The sequence below is a fragment of the Gorilla gorilla genome, chromosome 11 (genome assembly GCF_029281585.2).
Source record: "Gorilla gorilla gorilla isolate KB3781 chromosome 11, NHGRI_mGorGor1-v2.1_pri, whole genome shotgun sequence".
NCBI classification, from domain to species: Eukaryota; Metazoa; Chordata; class Mammalia; order Primates; family Hominidae; genus Gorilla; species Gorilla gorilla.
The window spans coordinates 102281438-102302276 of NC_073235.2; the positions used below are offsets into that span (position 1 = coordinate 102281438).

General features: G+C 40.4%; 1 protein-coding gene across 9 annotated transcripts in view; it reads right to left on the minus strand.

Moving 5' to 3' along the window:
- FTCDNL1 (formiminotransferase cyclodeaminase N-terminal like) overlaps positions 1 to 15831 on the minus strand; it is a 90748-nt gene extending 74917 nt beyond the window's left edge. For 2 of the 9 annotated variants that reach the window (XR_010129661.1, XM_055380381.2), the window contains exons 1-4: positions 15402 to 15806; positions 13538 to 13659; positions 10768 to 10863; positions 9065 to 9217 (exon numbers count right to left, since the gene is read on the minus strand). Coding sequence is in view for 7 of the 9 variants with exons in the window: in XM_055380381.2 (XP_055236356.1) it covers positions 9065 to 9217; positions 10768 to 10863; positions 13538 to 13652 (364 nt within the window). In the remaining 2 variants the exon portion in view is untranslated. Of the gene's footprint in view, positions 1 to 9064; positions 9218 to 10767; positions 10864 to 13537; positions 13660 to 15401 lie in introns of all 9 variants that reach the window. The other 7 variants (XM_063695072.1, XM_055380382.1, XR_010129662.1 and 4 more) reach the window with 6 other exon arrangements.
- Positions 15832 to 20839: the final 5008 nt, after the last annotated feature.

A 20839-nucleotide genomic window follows, 5' to 3' on the forward strand; every position in this document is an offset into this window, starting at 1 on the left:
TTATTATTGCAGGCTGTGAGTCTCCCAAGAAGCACACTCTTACTCTACCAATAGAGAACAGGTGGATGGGTTGGTGGGTGCATGACGGTGTGGAGAGACTTGCACTTAAATCTACAAGCCCATCAACGTCATTAACATCATTATATCATTTCTTCAGAGTTTTCTAATCCTAGTGGCCTTGACACTGGAAGCCACTATAAAAGCTAGGAAGGAAAGATAAAAGGAAAAGGGATTCAGGAAAAACATCTCCACAGTTATGGGGCCTGAGCTCAAAAATACCAGGGCCTAGTATTCAGTCAGTTGCTATAAACCCTTACCAGATCCACAATCTCTAAAACACTATCAGCAATCATATAAAATACCAAACTCTGAGTGTTGTAGATATCTACTGAAAATCAGAAAACCTAAAACCCCTCAACTTTGAGGCCCCCCAGGGCCCCCTTTGTTAGTAAGGGGTGAATGTTTGATGTCTCCCACAATGACTCCTGGTTTAACACTGAGTGTCTTAAGAGACCTTTTACCTAGGTGAAGTGGTTGGCTGGGGAGGGGGCTCCTAATTTTTAACTGTAAATCTCACCTGCGGCTTCTAGATTGGGAAACAATTACAAGAAGTGTATAGTCAGGCAGCATGGATTTCATGTATCCCCCCATTTGTTCCAATTAGGAGATTCTTATAAGACATTTATTCTTGTTGATATTTCTTTTTCTGTTTGTTTGTTTTGTGTTTGAGATAGGGTCTCGCTCTGTTGCCCAGGCTGGAGTACAAGTAGCACATCATGGCTCACTGCAGCCTCAACCTCCTGGGCTCAAGGGATCCTCCCATCTCAGCTTCCCAAGTAACTAAGACTACAGGCACGCACTACCACACCCAGCTAATGTTTTTTATTTTTATTCTTTGTAGAGACGAGGTCTCCCTATGTTGCCCAGGCTGGTCTTGAACTCCTGGGCTCAAACAATCCTCCCACCTTGGCCTCCCAAAGTGCTGGGATTATAGGCATGAGCCACCACTCCCAGCCACTTGTCAATATTTCAATAAACCCTACTGCTTTTATATCAAGAGTGAGACAGGGGGCCAGCCATGGTGGGCAGATCCCTTGAGCCCAGGAGTTTGAAACCAGCCTGGGCAACACAGGGAGACCCCATAAAAAATACGAAAATTAACCAGGCACGGTGGTACATGCTGTAGTTCCAGCTATTTGGGAGGCGGAGGTGGCAGGATCACTTGAGTCTGGAAGGTCAAGGCTACAGTGAGCCACAATCATGCCACTGCACTCAGCCTGGGTGACAAAGCAAACCCTGTTTCAAAAAAAAGGAAGAGTGATACAGGGAAGGAGTAAAAGTCCATAGCAGGATATGGTATCAAGCTGTGAGCAACTGGGACTCAATCCTGCTGAGATGGGCCTCAGAATTGTCCATCTCAGGGACAAAAGAGGCAAGCATTTATCCACCAGCTCTGGTCCCCCACAGGCCAAGTGTTGCCCAATGGGGTTAACTTGCTTGCTCACTCACACTGCAGGTTGTAGCAGAGCCACAGTAAGAGAAAAGAGTGCAGCTTTTTCAAGTATGGCTGGGTTCATCCATAACTGCTGGTCATGGAAGATTAAGTTTGTTTATCCCAGTTCTCCCATTTGGCCTTTCCTTCTTCTTTAGTACCTCTGTTTTACAGTAGTTGGTAGACTCCTCTTGCATTTATTCAGCCTGTGGCAATATGCATTTATGAGCAACCCGGTAACTCTCCTTCATAGTTAAAATGTACTAAAGTCACTGGAAATCAATCTTAATATTTTAAGTACTTTCCCAATGCACAATCCCTTGCTTTCTAAGATTTTTCTATGGTGGCAGTATTCCTGTAATTCTTCAACTAAATGCTATGCCCTAAATATGTTTACACACATTTGTAAAATCAACTATTGTTTTTATGCTATGGCAATGAGGGTAGTGTTGATGGTGGTTAGAACTATATCAGAACCCAGCATCTAAATTGACTGATCTCAACCAAATCCAACACTGTTTTATGAGACAATCTCCATAGCAACTGGAGAATCAGAGTAGAAATTCTCAAAGTGAAAAGTTGTTCCTGATTTGCCAGATCAGCCCATGTTTTGACAATCTGTAATAAGGTAATCAAAGGGTCTCAAGACTACCATGGGAGTGTTGACGCTGTGTGAATGTGTCATGGCACACATCCTCCAAGTCATAAGAATAATTGAAAAAAATCTACAAGGCTGATCATTCTGATCAAAGTCCTTAATGTTTTATATATTTTTTTAAAAAATCAAAACAATAAGTATCAATCATGCCAGCACTATTTCTTTATTCATGTAACTTACATGGCTAGCATTTATCTTTCCAGTTCTCTAAATAATGACCTTAGTTGATATGGCATTGTGCAAACATTCATTTGATCAATGACATGAAACAAAAAGCAAGTTTCCATATCATTTGTAAAATTCATTAACTATGGTCTAGACTCTTGCAGCTGAATATTATGAGCCTACACGTTAGGTAAGCCTATTTTCACCGTCAAGGCATTGGGAGAATTTGCCTAAGAATCTTCTGCGCTGACCCCTCCCCTCTATCATCACTCAGTCCTTCTCATGAAAGTTTGTGTGTCTCAAGGCATTGGGAGAATTTGCCTAAGAATCTTCTGCACTGACCCCTCCCCTCTATCATCACTCAATCCTTCTCATGAAAGTTTGTGTGTCAACAGGCAGCAGGGTCATGTTACAGAGACACTGGGTCCAGCATGTGAAAGCACAGAGTGAGGAAGACGTGGAACACATACAAGAAGCATTAGGGTCCACAGTATCCTGCAGAGAAATTGTCTATAGAAACTTGATAGAAGTCCAGAAAATCAGACTAAATATCTTCAATACCGAGTAGAAGTCAGACAAAAGAAGAATGCTCCTGAAAATTTACCAATGATTCCAAGTGAGGTGAATGCATTGTTCCTGAAAGATCCAAGATGATTTAAAATCGCCAAGAGAAGTAGGGACTTCCAGGAAAACATGAAAATGTGGATCCATATGTTTACTTTCATTTCTTCCAAAAACCCCAAGGAAAAAAAATGGTAAAGAAATTTTTTTCCCAAGCATTAACTCAAACAAACAGAAATAAAGAGGAGGCAATTGCACTGGAAGCTGCAGAGAAAACGTGTGAGGGGGATGTGATTCGGCAGACTCTAGGCAGCAAGTGGAGCAGCAGAGAAGCACCTGATGCATCCCACAGACGCCTGACAGAGGGCAGAACCAGCAGCCCCACTTTGGGAGGGAAGGCAAAGGGGAAGCTCAAAACCAGAAGATGGGTGGGAAGTCGGCTTCAGCAGCGGTCAGAGCCCATCCCTGATCCACACAGACAGGCACCTGCCCTGCCACACCCTGGCAGAATATGTAAGAGGTAAAACACAAGGTGTCTGGGCTGGGGAATATGGACACAGCTGAGGGCTGGGGTGAGTAATGAAAAGAGAGGAATTAAAAGAGCATTTATATTGACAATCTAAACATTGATATTTTTTCAGCCCTTTTGTGCAACTCAGCTTCTAAAACACTGGCAGCGGTGTCTCCACTCGAGGCTGGACACTGGAAGATCCTCCTCTGGGGAACTTCAACAGCTCAAGAGGAAAGACCAAAAAAATACTGAAGTATGAGTTCCCCAAAGAAATAACCCAGCCATGTCAGCCTACAGTTGACAAACCCCACCTGCACACTTGGAGTGTCCATTCAGCCTTCCAGCATCCACTCAGAATAAGCAGCCAACACGGCGTTATCAAACATTTAAGGAAAGCCTTTAAAAAAAAAAAAAAACAGGCAAAAGCAACAGGGTGAAGGGGACAAGGTGAGGGGAGACTATACAGGAAGAAGAAACCGAAATGATCCATTAATGATACGTTCATGAAATAAAACCAGGATGTTCTCTTGAAAAGTAAAATAAAAGGAACATTTACAGAGTAAATGAAAGCACTTGGAAATTAATATAGAAGCCATAAAAACTTATGGAAGGCTGGGACAGCAAGTAGACGAAATTTGCCAGAAAGTGTTATAAAAATAGAGTGATGGAAAATAAGAAAGAAAGTAAATGTAGAGGACCAGTAAAAGAGTTCTAATCTCCAAATAATGGGGCTTTTAGAAAGAACTGAGAAAATGGAAGAAATCATCAATGGAATAATTCAAAAGAATTGTCCAGCACTGATGGACAACAGTTTCAAAGAATAAAAGGACTCACCAAGTATCCAGGATAATGGATGGAAACAGACCCATACAAAAGCACTTCAGGGAAATTTCAGAACACTGGGAACCAAGCAAAGACCTCACAAGCCTCCAGAGAGAAATGAAAGGTCACATACAAAAAATAAGGAGTCATAATGGTTTCAGAAGTCTCAATAGCAATGTGGAAACAAGAACTCAGTGACACAACATCTTTAAATTAAAGAAAAGTTATTTCTAACCTGGAATTCTATAGCAAGACAAACTAACAATTCAGTGTGAAGGTAGAATAATGGCACTTTCTGACATGCAAAGGGTCACCAATGTACTTCATTTTTTTTCAGAAAGCTACTAAAGGATGTGTTCCACCAAAACGACACCATAAACCAAGAAAGTAAAAAAAGAGAAAGAGAAGACATGGGATTCAGGTTGAGGACCAGGGCATCCAACATGGAGAAAGATGAAAGTCATGATGATGGCTGAGGGAGATCCTATGAAGACAGTTATCCTCAACACACTGAGGGCAGCTAGTCCTAACTGGAACAGGTCAGAGTATTCTTGAAGATACTTCTTTAAGAAGATGGAATTGATAGAACCCTCAATGAATGCATGAAGTGTTCTATCTGAATGCATGGAGAGATGTAACTATTGACAGAGAATTTGGAGCTAAACCAGTGGTAAGTATATAAAACACTAAGCAAACAAATTATCAAAAAGATAATGACCAACTCCAGCAAAAGTATAAAGTTATGCAAAAAAGGTAAAATAATAATAATGTTCTAAATGATTCATTGTGAACAATGTTTACATAGTTATAATAATGTAACCACTAACTATTGACCCAAATTTTGATATAAATATGTTGAGAGGTTGGAAGATTGGGAAGTGTGAGTGGTGTGTGTCTGTGTTTGTGTGAGTGTGTGTGTGTTAGAGATGAGAGGTGGGGTAAGGGGAAGCTAAATTTTCATATTCCACAGTGAGAAGTCAACAGATAATGCCTAAAACTGAAAGACCAAGATGTACCAGTGTAAGTGTGGTATTTTGATATCTAGAGTTAAATCAATAACGTAAAAGAGTAGAAAGTACTCGGCTGGCTCTGAGGAGAAGGAAATTGAAGTGTGTGTATGGTAGGAGGTAAAGGGGGTTAGATAGGTACTTAGAATTTTTAGAATAAACCCCCCTACAGTATGTGATTTTTAGCTACATGCCTGTATCATTTTGATAAAAACAAACAGAAAGAAAGGGAAAGAAGGAAGAAAAAAGAAAGAGAGAGAAGGAGGAAAGGAAATAATTTTAGAGACCTGGCTAGGGGCAGTAGCTCAAGCCTGTAATCCCAGCACTTTGAGAGGCTGAGGTGGGGATTGCTTAAGCCTAGGAATTCAAGACCCACCTGGGCAACATGACAAGACCCTGTCTCTATAAAAAATACAAAAATGAGCCAGGTGTGGTGGCATGCACCTGTGATCACAGCTACTCAGCAGGCTGAGGTGGGAAGATTGTTTGAACCAGAGAGGCAGAGGTTGCAGTGAGCCGGGATCATGCCACTGCACTCCAGCCTGGCCAACCCAGCGAGATCCTGTCCTAAAAAAAAAAAAAATTTAGAGACCTAATAGTGATAAAAATGGGATGTAGCCTAATAGATCAATTGTGAGTTCTTATAGAAAATGAAAACCAGCCAGATGCAGTGGCTCACACCTGTAATCCCAGCTACTGGGAAGGCTGAGACAGGAGAATCGCTTGAACACAGGAGGCGGGGTTTGCAGTGAGCCGAGATAGTGCACTGCACTCCAGCCTGGGTGACACAGCAAGACTCTGTCTCAAAAAATAAATAAATAAATAAATAAATAAATAAATAAATAAATACCAATGTCCAAAATATTGGGGAAAAAACCTGTAAGCTTTAAATAAATATAGACTAGATCTACATCTCACCTGAGCTCTAAACTGTATAACCAACCATCCTCTCAATATATTTATATCAAAATTTGGACCAATAGTTAGTGGTTACATTATTATACCTATGTAAACATTGTTCACGATGAATCATTTAGAACATTATTATTATTTTACCTCTGCCAACCTTTTACATGCTGTCAAATGACAGCATGTAAAAAAAAATGTATTCATGCTCTTTCCCTCAAACCTCCTTTCTTCTGTCATTTTAAGTTATAACATTATCACACCACTGCTCTGTCCCTCACCAGCAACAGCCCATGGAATCTGTCCATTGTCTATTCTCTTAGGCCAATATCATCCTTCCAAACTGGTCAGCCTGCTTCCTGTCCATTCTCTATCATGCAGGCAGAGTGATCTTTCTAAAACTGAAAGCCAATCATATAATTTTCTTGCTTAAAACACTTCAGTGGTTACCACTGCCTTTAGCACAAGATTTGAACCCTTCAACCTAACATCTAAAACTTCATAATCTAGCCAAGTGCGGTGGCTCATGCCTGTAATCCCAGCACTTTGGGAGGCCGAGGCCGGCAGATTGCTTGAGGTCAGGAGTTCAAGACTAGCCTGGCTAACATGGCAAAACCCCATTTCTACTAAAAATACAAAAAAAAAAAAATTAGCTGGGTATGGCAGTGCACACCTGTAGTCCCAGCTACCTGGGAGGCTGAGGCATGAGAATCACTTGAGTCTGGGAGGCGGAGGTTGTAGTGAGCCGAGATTGCACCACTGTACTCCAGCCTGGGCGACAGAGCAAGACTCCATCTCAAAAAATTTTTAAAAAATAAAACTTCATAATCTGGCCTCTGATTACCTCTTGAGCCTCATTTCATAACATTCCCAGGAATGTCTTTCCCATTCCACACCTCTAAGTTCCATGCAGCCATACTGAAGTCCTTTGCAGGTGCTCAAGTTCAGGCTGCCCTCACCTCTGGGCCTCTGCATCACTGTTCCCTTTATTCTAAAAGTCCTCAAACTAAAATGATACGCAAAATTATGTGTGAGTGTATGTCTCTATGTATATATACACAATGCACATGCATAAAAACTTACAAAAATTGTTGACAGTTATTTATAAATCCTCTGAATACCAACTTTGGACCCACTTTAAGAACCTCATCCTGGACCCACCTTAAGAACCTCTTCCTGAAGCTATAAGCAAACTTATAGCTGATATTAAAAAGTTCTGAAATATGTTATTCAGCATTTTTGCATACAAAGTATACATAAATTACACATATCAGTATCAACTCTTTTATGTCACTGGGATGCTATTTATTGCCCTTTGTCCAGAGAAAGTTAGCTGATTATTATGTTAAAGCTGGTTTCTCTGGGAAAGCCTTATTCTAGGGAAAAACATCCTTTCACTGTTCTAAGAACAGCGGGATCCTAGAATGCGAATACTTCTGCCTTATAAGAATGCCTGAGCATGCTGTTACAAAAAAAAAAAAAAAAAAAAAAAAAAAAACTTAAAAAAAATTTGGATGATATTAGATGAACAGCTGTGTAGAAAAGGGAATGTAAAAATAAAAACTGCATGTTAGAGCACCAAAATAGTAACCATGTACAGTATAGGACTGGTTTTAATCAGATGAAGATTGAAGCTATTACATTTCAAATCAAATGTTACAAATTAGTTCAAGAATGCAGCTGAGCTCTCATTTAATTAGAAATGTCCATGTTTAAATCATGAGGTACAGTAGCTGCCAATGAAGCAAAGGGCAAGGGAAGAGAGAAATCCTGTGTCCAGACTCACTGATTCTCAACTGTCTCCTACACAGGATGAACATCTGGGGTGGACCAGTCCTGATGTAATGAAGAACTTCATGTACTAGCTAATTTGAGATTTAATGTAATTGTCCATAATTGTTTTGAAGACAATTAAAATCATTAATCTGGTCTGGACAATTCTGAACTCTTCATTCTTGTGTGGAACATATTTCCCCACCCCCCCCCCCATGCTGAATTTTAACTCTTTCTTGGATAAAACGTAAAGCAAGTCTGGGGCCAAGATTTCCCTTGGATAACCCTTCAACTGTCAGGTCACATAAAATGCAGCATAAGTAGTGAGGTACTCCTTTGGAAGCAAGTCTCATTTCCTATTTCTGGTGCTTAATGTAGCTCAGCTAAAGTCCAAATCTACATCCCAAATGTTAGACAATTCACCATTAATTAAAAATGAGGCAACATCATAGAGGGATTTCTGAGGTCATACAGAAAAGAATGCAATTATCCTAAGGCGGCTTTTTTCCCCGAAGATTATAAGCCTCTGCATCTTGTAATTAACCGTGGTACAGTTAGACAGTCCAGGCAAAAGGTCTTTCTTTTCTCCCAATTTGCCTAATTCAAAAACACCTCAAGTGACATAGCTCAAATTTTTCCAAATTAACCTTACCCCTGGGGCTGAAATCATTCAAGTGGCAGTTCAGCTCTAAAGAAAATCTTAGAGAGAGTTGTACACAGGGAAAAAAGGAAAAAAAAAAAAGTCAGAGGAAAAAGGGGTAAGAGTTACATTTAAGTGGATTTTCAACTTCATCATTACCCCTGCTCAAGAAAATAGGACACAGATAGATAGGCAAAACACACCATCGTTCTGCCCTGAAGAGCCTAAAAGACTTACTAGAAACTACTATTGTTTCGTCAAGATCTACTGTGAATTTGTAAGGGATAAAATTATTGATTTTTTTTTTTTTTTTTTTTTTTTTGCCATATCCCACAACATTTAGTGTTCCATAATGTCATGGGGTAGGAAGTGGAGGGGTGTGTCACAAACACACAGTGTATTGTTGATACAGTTCTTCAAGATCAACTTTTCCCAGGGGCTGAGGAGTGATTTGATTCTCACAAGCTATTTCAGTTTGTAAAAATGGTTTCCAGTAAGAAAGAACACATAACCCCAAACTTTCTCTTACTTCTGGCCACCACTCCACACTCTTCCACTGTGACACCAGAGAGAGGGTAAATCGGAATCAAGTCCACTGCTCCCAGGCAAGGGTGGATTCCCTCTTGAACTTCCATATCGATAGCCTGGAAGGCTTCTAGGCAGGCAGCCAGAACAGAACTGCCTAAAAATGCAAAATTGTGAAAAACAATCATTCAGCTTTCAACTGCATCTAAAGAAAAAGCTATGATTTTGTTGGTCCACTAGTTGCTTTTCTTCTGTAATCTGTATAGAAGATTTTTTGTCCAAAATAATGAAAAATACAAAATCTAACCTTTCCCCTCACCCCACCTCCCAACAGTCATAAAACTTGACATTTCTTCCAGCTTTTTCCTCCCCAAAGTGGGAGAATTATACAAGATTTATTGGTCTTATACTATTTTTTTTTTACAATTGTTTACTTTAAATTTTTTCAATTGTCTCCAATTAATCTAATCAAATTCCTTATTTTCAGAATGCCTTATGAGTAATTATATTAAAATAGATACACAAACATAATTTTTTTTATTTTTTATTTTTTAGAGACTGAGTCTTGCTATGTTGCCCAGGCTGGTCTCAAACTCCTGGCATCAGGCAATCCTCCCACCTTGGCCTCCCAAAGTGCTGAAACTATAGGCATGAGCCACTGTGCCCAAACACATAAATTTTTTTTTCCCATAAATTTTTTAAAGCTTACTTATTTTAGTTTTGCTCTTATCCACTAATTATATTTTTCATTGAATTATTATAGCTAAATGCATATTATAGACACCTAAGAGTTTTGTGATATTACTCTGAGTTTTCATTAGTAATACAGTATGACCATTTTAGCAATAGAGGAAAAAGCAGATTTTTATCCTGTATTAAGACAACATTCAAGATAATCTGTCCAGGCCGGGCTCAGTGGCTCAATCCTATAATCCCAGCACTTTGGGAGGCTGAGGCAGGCAAATCACTTGAGGTCAGGAGTTTGAGACCAGCCTGGCCAACACGGCAAATCCCCATCTCTACTGAAAACAATACAAAAAGTTAGCCAGGTATGGTGGTGTGTGCCCGTAATTCCAGCTACAAAGGAGGCTGAAGCATGAGAATTGCGTGAACCCCGGAGGCAGAGGTTGCAGTGAGTCGAGATCAGGCCACTGCACTCCAGTCTGGGTGATGGAGTGAGACTCTTGTCTCGAAAAAAAAAAGATAATCTGTCCTATGCTTGCTGAAGTTATCTGTAAGCTCTCTACTAAACCTTACAATGTCCCTATAAGACATGTCAACTCGTGGCCCAACTCCAGATCTCAAGCTCCCAACCCAGAATGCACTGCTTAGCATGTTTCATTCTATGCCAGCTTCGCAGTGAAATGAAAGCTGACTTCAACACTATTACTTCACAGGCTAAAACCTGAAGATGTCTTTTCTTAACCCCAAAGGATATGTGATCACCTTCAGCAAAAAAAAAAAAAAAAAATTATGAAATCTTGGACCCCAAGGTTCACTGTAACAAAGAGGAAATGGAGACTGTTTGAGATTTACATGTTCAGAAAAATGATTAAATGTAGTTTTGTGGTAGACTCTTTACTTAATAGAGGGGAGTATTCAGATTTACAGAGGAAATCAATGATTAGAGAATGTTCAGGTCTACCTGAAGCCTACCCCTCACCAAAAAAAAAGACATATATGTAAAGAAAGAAACTGAAATCTTACCCAACTTATCAACAGAAGTTGCTATTGTAATGACTGATCTGTTGTAGTCTTGATCAGAAAATATATTGAGCACTGAAACTTGAGGATGTTTCTTTCCTGTAAAAAAAAACAAGACAGAAGTGCAAGAATTTTTTTTCTGTGATAAAACCTTAATAGTTAATTTCTTCTGGTATATTTAAATTTAGCTTAGTGGAAAAATTCTGGGATGTGACTTTTGGAAGTGACATTGAATAAACATGAAATGAATGAGAGGCAATGTCCACTTTTCTTACAGCATCTTATTGTATAACCAGATGGCTCAGCTCAGACACAAGCTTTTGATGTCTATAAGAGACGCTCTTTTGGACTTGCTACTGAATTTGCCAAAATTCCCTTAACTCAGTCTAAGATGGTAGCTCCTTTCTTCAATAGCCAAATCATATGGCTCTAAATCCTGTTCCTTATCAATCTCATCACCTAGGCCTTGTCAATATTTCCTTCCAAAATCCAGAAACTAAACTGTTTGGGTCAAGATCTGACATCTGGTAAAACTAGAATAGACCAATTAGTGCCCAGAGCAGAGGTTTTTGAGACGCATGCACCTGTCCGTTAGAAACTGTTCTGAGTCCACCATCTCCTTTTCGGAGGCCACCAACAGGCTTCAGATGTTAACAACTTCCAGCTTTTGGCGGTTTGTGACTCTCTTGAATATGTGTAACCTGGAGGAGAAAGCTGACATTCCCTTGTGTGGCAGCCACACATAACCCTAGAGTTATTTTTGAAGTTTACAAGCATGGTCCAGGCTCCTTAAACATCCCCCTTAACCCTACAAAAGCAAATTCAAAGTGAAGGACAAAAGTTTTCAGGCGGTAATTAAACCTTTGGTTATGCTATTATACCTTGTCTCCTTGTCCCCTGGCAGCTTAACAATTAATCTTTTCAGAGGAAAGGAAAAACAAGTTACACCCAGGAACTACAGAGCTTAGAACAGCCCTACACTATTAATTTTAATAATGTGAGAAGATAAACATATGTCACTCACTCATGGCCAAACGAGCATCTGTAGAGTCCTGCCCTGGTGTAGGTCTAAAATTTATTACTCAGATTCCTTTACCTAAGACCTTTCTAGGCCATTTAAATGTGCTCACATTGCTTAATTAGAAAAAAAAATACAGTTTATATGGTTTTATTCCACTCACTTAAAAATAAATGCCTTTAAAATATTTGTAAAAAAAAAAAAGGTTCATTTTCTTAACTAGTGCTACCTTCCTTGCATTTTGAAAACTATAAAAGATGAAGTAAGAACAAGATCATGCAACTTCCTATTTTATATAGTTTTTCAACATACTCTAACTCCTGGAAGAAAAGAGATGTGATGTAATTTTTTTTCATCCTAAATCTTCTCCTGAAAAGCTTTTATTCTCAGTTTCATATGATTCAATTGAATCAAATGCTGAAAGAATAAAACACTCTCCTGCAATTTCTTAAGCATGCATATAGAAAAAAATTACTGCTGGCAAGAGGAGCCGTCAGTGTGAATCTCAGCAGAAGTAAATTGTTTGGTATTTGTAATGGAGTATAATAGCTATAATTCCATTTGAGCTGCTGCCACTAATAAGCTGATAAAAACTGTGAGTTGAGACCCAGGCATCCATCAGTGTGTGTCTTCCACAAATGTCTCTGCACATTCACTTAATCACAGAGACAGGCAACCCAATCCCATTAGATGTACTATTTCTGACAATGAAGAGCCCGAGCTGGCTCTTTCCACAAAAAGCATGCAAAATCACAGCTGCATACCAACTCCAAAGAAGTTTTCTTATCAGCAATTATCAGGAATTTTCATAGACATTTCTAGCTCCTGCAAAGTTGCAAGACAGTAACTTAAATGTGCTCACAGTTAAGATGGGTTGGGGGAAAACACTTCTTTCTTATGAAAAGCAGTAACCACATTAAAAATGACAATTGGAAATTAAAATTTACTGTCTGAAATGCTTTAGGGCTGGTTTCACCTGTTGCCAAAAAGTTATTGATTTAATAACAGCATTCTATTTAAATGATTGTATACACTGTTGTGTGTGTTAGTGTGTGTGTGAAAGTAAAGACAAATAATACCTAACCATGTGTCACCACAGGAACATTTTAAGAAGGGTGAAAAACAGAGCAGTATCTTTCATAGTAATACTGGCCAAGGGAATAAGGAGGCATGAGTTCCAGTCTTCCGTCACCAAATTGCTGAGTGATCTTATGCGCATCATTTAAATGCACTTGCCTAACAGTGTCTATACAGAGAAAAGAAGGTAGAAATAATAATACTGTAATGATTGCATGGGCTTTGCTGGCAGGAGTGCTGGGAAAAGTAGTTGGTATTTGGCAAGTTTATTTTTCATTTAACCTGCTCAATAAAAAGCATAAGGTACGATTATGCTCATTCTATTAATGATCAAATAAATGACCCATGAGGGAAACATTATACTTTTATGTAAATACATCCTCCCCAGGAGCCTGTCAATATCCTGAACAACACGCATCTCAGAGATTCACACGCAAATGTTAAGAGCTGCGCTGCTGAGCGTATGCAGACATTTGGAAAAGAGCATATGTGCACATCTGAGTAACTGAGCTATCTCAGTATCCTGGAGTTGCGCAGAGCTGCAACAGCTCAAGAGCAAGGAGGAAAATTCAGGAAGAAAGAAAGAAAAGTGTTCTGTAGATACAGTGTGCTCAGTACAAAAATTACTAAATTATCAAAACACTATAATATTCAGCTTCGATTGTCTGTTTTTCCTACCATTTTTGTCAAGAAGAGCTGCTTTTGCTATGTTCTCAACAATGTATTTTCTTCCGGCTTCTGAAACGTTTAGTAAACAGGCAGCCAAACGGAGCCCCACTCTGGAAGAAGACATGATTTTTCTGGAATAGGAGAAAAAATTTTATGTGTCTCTAGAGTTGATTCATATTTTCATGTTTTAACTATAAAAAAATCATAACTTTTTGGAAATGAAGCAGTCATAATATGAGCACTTTACTATTTCATTCCTAGAAAAATTCTAAAGCATAAAATCTCCAGATTGACTAAAATAAGAAACCATGTGTACATGGTCACATACATATAAACCTTGTAACGACACTGGAAAATACCTGGCAGGGTCCTCAGCGTGAATTCCATCATGTAAGTGAAAGTTTTTCATTAAAGTATGTTATCCCATTTTAAGCATAGTTTTCCTTAGCCTTATCCCTGTTTTCAAGGTCTGTACTATTTTACAAACAGGTATGTTTTTTTTTGTTGTTAAACTAGATTTAGTGGGGAAATGCAGAAAAAGGAAATGAGGAAGATTATTTAATATGTGGATTCTTACAAAAGAAATTCTTGTGGCAAAAATGAAAGTGTCTACAGGCCATGCCATGGACATTATACAAATAAATAAGGAAGCCATTTGGATGGTTTACATGACAATTGTCTAAGTTCCTCCTTGTTCCACCAAAGTTTCTAAATCAGTTTAAAGTCTTTTTACAAAATTCTGTAACTTGAAAGATGACACATATTCTGATACATATTATTCAATAATATCAAAAATGTGATTTTTGTTGAAAATTAATTATACAGGTTTTGGAGGTTGCTTTGATACTTTTTAGTACTCTAAATAGCATTTTTGACTCATCTTTCCATACTTCAAATGATATTCATGATCTAAAGGAATTAAAACATCTTAAAATAATAAGAAAATAATTTCCCTCTTCAAGTTCAGGACCTCATAACTTTGGTCTCTTTTAAATATCATTACTAAAAATAGATGAGGCCCTCATGAATTCATTCAACAAATATTTAATGAGGGTCTTTTTCTGACAGGTAATGTTCCCTGTGTGAGGGATACCAACCACAGTGGTCTAACTCTGAGACACGCTTTAAACTTTAGAGTTTAAGCTAAAAGTGCTCTGGTGCAAGTAATGGTGCTCTCCCTCAATAAATCCACTGGCTTGTTCGCCAGGATCATTCGTTGGCCTAATCATCTTAACCTAGAGAGAGCTCGGGCTTCGTAGCTAGCTCAGGTTTGCAGGCAGGTTTTCATATCATGTCCATCATCTCATCACTGAAAATTCATAAAAATTCTGTCATTAGGTTTTTCTAGATATTAATAACATTGTTGTAATAAAGCAACCCAGACCTCTCGTTTCTATGTAAACAAAAAATTGCTTTACACAAGGGGTGTGGGCGTCTTCTGGTTTTCATTTGTTTTCAGTGTGTTTACGCAGCTTAATTGTCTCATCAGGCACTTTCCCAACATAATTATGCTTTTTAACAAATGGTGTTTATGGCAACCCCTAACAGTGCAAAAGAAAGGATTAGTTTCATCCTCTCATTCCACATTTTGATTCCCTGTGGACAGCTAAATCACACAAAGATGGTGTTAGAAAAATTCACCTTCACAGCGAAGCTGAAATGAGCGACAGTACCAGGCTCAGAAAGTGACCCAAACGCAAGCCCCCCAAAACACTCTGTGTTTGGGACAGGGAGATCCTAGTCCTCCCAGCTCATCCTTCAATTACCATTGGATGACCTCTGGTGATAGATTAAACACGCGGCCGTCCCCCGCCCCCGCGCCTCCCCACCCGCGGAGAACCTAGCCCAGCAAGTGCAAAGTGCAGCAGTTCACCTGCCCCCTGCGCACGCACCCCTCCGGCACTTGGAGGCCGCCAGGACGCTCGCCCGGCTGCCGCAACGCGTGCTGGGGCCAGAACCCCGCTGCTGGGATTCCCTGCTCGGTGCCGACTAGGTTCCTGGGTGGAGTGTCCCAGGACCACGTGGGCTGAAAGGGAACCCGAAGTGACTCCCGACCTCCCCACAGGTCTCGCGGGACGCAGCAGCGGCGAGGGCGCGGGGTTGTGGCGCCTGGGAGCGAGGGGCGGCCGGCGGCTGCGCTGCCCCGGCCGAGCTCTCGAACCAGCGGCCGCGCCTGCCGCTCTGCGGTTTGGGAGGGGAGCGGACCTGCGAGCGCCGAAGGGCGGTGGGGCAGGGCGGCCGCCCAGCCCGAGTCGCCGCCGCGCGTGGCCCGCGCGCAGTCTCTGCCGCCGGCTCCGCCTCCCGGACGCCCGGAGCGCGCCCCACCCCAGCCGCACGCCGCCCGGGCTGGCTCTGCCTCTCCCTCCCTGACCCGGCACCACGTGCCTGGCGTCCTTGAACGCTTCAGATTTTTCTCAGTGTTGCCTTTTCGTCTGCTCTTCTGTATCGCCAGACCCTCCACAATTCTGTAGTCAATTAATGACTTTAAAGGGGCATTGGAATCTAATGATCAGGTCTTTGCCTATTGATCATGCACCAGCAGGGGGCTCTTCTCTGGTTTCCTTGGAAGGGACACACGCACTCACACACACCCTTCTGGTAAATCCCCTCCTGGAGGATTAGTGCCCCCCGTGACTGTGAACTGGACCCACCCCGGGACAAAAGCAGTCCTTGCGCATACCCATTTAGTCAAAGTTACAACGAATATGAATCAGGCTTCCGCATTTCCTTTTTTTCTAGGCCACTCAACCTTGAAAACACATTTCGCTTCCAAAAAATCAGGACCTGCTTTTTTTTTTCGTGTAGCAAGGATTAAATGTCACCATTTTGATCCAATTTTGTTCCTGTAGTGAAATAATCACTAAATAACTACTTTGACGGAATAAATTAATTTTTAAATCTATTTTTTATTTTCTAATTATAATTTTTAAACACAGATTTGAGGAAATTAACATTTATGTGGACATTTGGTTTCTAGCCTAATGTGGCATAAAAATAAGTAACATAATGAGTGTTAAAAAAAATCAGGTTCATGATGCTTCTCACATCATCATCATTGTACTTAGATGTCACAACAGTATTATGTGCGATTATGTCAGATCCAGCCTTCTCCATCTCGGAGTGTTGGCAGGTAGGAGGGTTGTTGGCAAGAGGAGGGGTGTTAACCTCAGGATCCTGGATCCATTCCAAGGCTGGTAATTACATTCTGCCAGCCAAAATTCATCCCATAATTTTAATTGGATAAATCCTTTCTGGCCTAAGCTACTGCTATGCCTGTCAAACTGTTGCCACATTTCACCCCAGAGGTGTCTGTGTTTTAGTTGCAAGAATCAGTCCCTTTGAGGTTGGCTTATCTGTTTAAATCCTCAAAATGCACTGGGATCCTATGGAATTAAATATATATTTAGGTATTTTTTTCTACTAAATCTGCATAGAAGTGCATAAAGTAGATACATACCCATGTTATTACCTAAAGACCAATACCTATCTAATGTCAGCATTCACTAGATAATTTTGAGAGCTTTTTAATCAGACCAATATTCCTAACTTTCTTCATCTTCTCTTTTGAGAGCTTTTTTGGCCTCTAGCTTTAGCTTCCGTTTTCCAAAAAAAGTAATGTGGTGTCCAAATGTTCCTTCCATGGTAGGGCAAAGAACCAGCATCCCCTGTATTTCACCTTTCCAAACAATCGGATAATGATACTACTTGCTAAATGAGACAGCATAATAACATTACATCTAATCTTATCATATTCCTCCAGAGAAAACAGTGTGACACCTGGGGGCTTCATGGTTCTAGCTGTAGAAACTGCCAGAAGGAAAGCTTTTCCCCCCACAGCTCCTAATCCTCTCTTTCTCCCGTTAGACTGTTCCTTACGGAGCTACAGGCTATGGGGGCATTAAGTAAGATAACATTTCTGAAAGCATCCCTTTCTCCACTCTACTCACTTCAAACCCAAATGGAGAGAAAGCAGGGCCCCAGTGTTCTTTGTGGGGGGCAGCATCCGGCCCCTGCCTGAGGACGGTAAGCATGTATTTTTGGAAAATATAAGGAGACACATACCAACCTGTCCCATGAGAAGTTTAGTGATACGATTGAAAGTATTATTTTGTTCTCTTCAAGAATGGAAAGTTACCATCGGTTACTTTAGGTGTACCGCATGTACTCCTGCCCATTTCACTACATAAAAGAGCTTTATGTCACATTTGTGTGTGCATCTTAAGTCTCTCATTTTTATTTAACTTAGCATTCTTTGGAGGGAGTCTTCCTACTTTTTGAATTAATGTATTATTCTGACTCCTTGATTCTTCTGCTAAATTCACCTTGTGGGCATTAGTTCTTTTGCTCATTATGGTTCCTGTCCAGAAAGATATAAGCCCTGGAATAGAGCAACTGAAACTCCCATGGGTCAGTTCTATCTACGACAACTGCTGTTCTGTAACACTCCCATTGGCTTCCTGTTAGACAAAGAGGACACTTTTCTTTACCCTTTGTTTTCGTTTTTGCAAGCAGGGAGAACTTAGTTCTTGTAGGAGACTTTCCTGACCCATCTGAGCTGAAGAGGGTAAAAGGGAGAGGCTGTGCTCGCTGTGGCCTCACAGATCTACCTGAGCCCACAGCCCAGGTGTTGGTTGAGCAGGGCCAGGATGAGGGTAAGATCAGTGAGGCGTTCACCCTGGGCACAAAATGTAAGTAGGTGCCAAAAAACTCAGGGATGCGACATTTTTTAAAATAAAAATTAATGCAGAAAAGAAATGTGGTGAACAAAATATCAAAATCTTAAGTAAAGACAGGATCCGACCCTGCACTTGCCTCTCGACTCAGCCTCACTGACCTCACCCTGATCCTGGCCCTGGGATTGTCCCCTTGTGCCAACCTGTTTCTGATTGTAGGCCTGAGAGGAAACTGTGCCACTCCGCCCTGCCTGCATCCTCTCTTCTGCCCCACAAAATGGGCAACAAAACCAACAATGTCAAGGATAGAAATTTCCAGGCCAGTGGAGACATATAATTCATACTCTGTTCAAGAGTTTCTAGACTTCCATAGATAGGAGACAGCCAATTTATTTCAAAAGAAGGCAAGCCAGGCGCAGTGGCTCACACCTGTAATCCCAGCACTTTAAGGAGGCCAAGGCAGGCAGATCACTTGAGGTCAGGAGTTTGAGGCCAGCCTGGCCACCATGGTGAAACCCTGTCTCTACTAAAAATACAAAACTTGGCCAGGTGTGGTGCTGCATGCCTGTGATCCCAGCTACTCAGGAGGCTGAAGCACGAGAATCATTTGAACCTGGGAGGTGGAGGTTGCAGTGAGCCAAGATCGTGCCACTGCCCTCCAGCCTGGGTGACAGAGCAAGACTCTGTCTCAAAAAAAAAGAGCCGGGCGCAGTGGCTCACTCCTGTAATCCCAGCACTTTGGGAGGCCGAGGTGAGCGGATCACAAGGTCAGGAGATCGAGACCATCCTGGCTAACACAGTGAAACCCTGTCTCTACTAAATATACAAAAAATTAGCCAGGCGTGGTGGCGGGCGCCTGTAGTCCCAGCTACTCAGGAGGCTGAGGCAGGAGAACGGCGTGAACCCAGGAGGCGGAGCTTTGCAGTGAGCCGAGATTACATCACTGTACTCCAGCCTGGGCAACAGAGCGAGACTCCATCTCAAAAAAAAAAAAAGAAAAAAGAAAAGAAAAAGAAAAAGAAGGCAAAACCTTCTTGGAACTAGGAAAAGAATCAACTTTACATACCTGATACATTTCAGAGTATGAAAATTAGATTTCCTATTGTGCAGCAGAATTTTGAAATGTTTTTAAAGAACCTCCTAATTAATACTATCTATATTATGGTTTTTTTTTTTTTTTGGTGTAGCATTTGTTTGTGTTCAGGAAAACATGAGTAGAGAATTATCCTTAGAAAGACAGAAGTCTAATTCTTATTGCAACTTGTTTCACTTTAATCACATTTTTGCACTATGTCAGACTTCATTCTATCTTCTTCCCTCATGGAACGTGAAAAGATTTTATTTCTCCTTTCATATAAACGTAGTCTGATAAATGAGGGATTTTTTAAAGTGATCTTAGTTGTCACTATAGGACAGTGAAGTGTTTTTAATTACCTGTGAATTTTAAATTGTTTTATCATGTGATATTATGAAATATGTGTTCTACTAGTCATTTTTCTAAAATAGCAAATAGGTTTCACTGCTGCCATTATTAGTTTGGAGTGACAGAAGCTGTGCTATTAATTTAAGCGAAGAAAAGGAGCTTGATGTCCAGAAAAAAGTGACAGCAACTAACAGAAACACCTCCATTCCCCACACACCTGTGTATTAATTACATAAAATGATCACTAGCCATTTTTGTCTGGATGAAGGAGGGGTGTGGGGAACCATAGAATTTTGAAAATTAACAATTTATTTTTCACCTTAATATTTTTGAAATCACTTTCTCTTTACACAATATGGATTGGGTTCTTTCTCTTTAGTCTGCCAATGTCTCTTTCAAGAAAGACCAGTAGGCTAAAATGTAAGCATAGTTATTAGCTTAAAATGGAATCACTTGCTATGCATTCACAGCTGGAGTATCTCATGTAACTAGCCAAAAGTTAAAAGTCTATGATCCACCTGCCCCTTAATTCATTCTTTGCCTTTTTATACCTTCCATGTGGTCATTCAGTTGTGCTTTCCTTTATTAAGGAACCTGGGCATAATGCAGATGAAATGAAGTGTTTCCTAGAGCCTCTCTCCAAAGCTGCTTCTTCATAACTCTTAGTTATATTGCAGATGAAAAACAATTCCTAAAACAGACTTTGAATTTCTGCTGAAAATTTGTTTTAACTTTTGGGACAACATTAAGGTTATTTCCAAAGCTACTAAAATTCACAAAATGTATCATTACATTCAAAAAATGCTGGGAATGCTTAGACACATTTTCCCTAAGTAACGTGAATTTTTGTTGTTTTATGAGGTTTTTATCAATAAATATTTACTTAAAAATGCCAACCAGTGAACGGTAACTGCCAACATCTTGTGTCAGTCCAGCAATGGCCAGTCATGCTCTCCACACCTTCACAGGGCTGTTGTTGTTTAATGTCCCTATGTATATGCAAATGAATGGCAACTCTTACGGACACCAAGAGGGGAAGGTCCTATATGCACAGAAATCAGAGACCCAAAACAAAAGCCTGCATGTCGTGTTTGCCACGTCCTAATTCAGGTGGGTGTTCAGAGGCACCCCTTGTTTTTGAAAAGGAGCTCCTTGTGGAGAGAACCAGTTCTCCTGCTTTTGGGTAGATCTCCAAGCCCTGTCTCTGCAGGACAC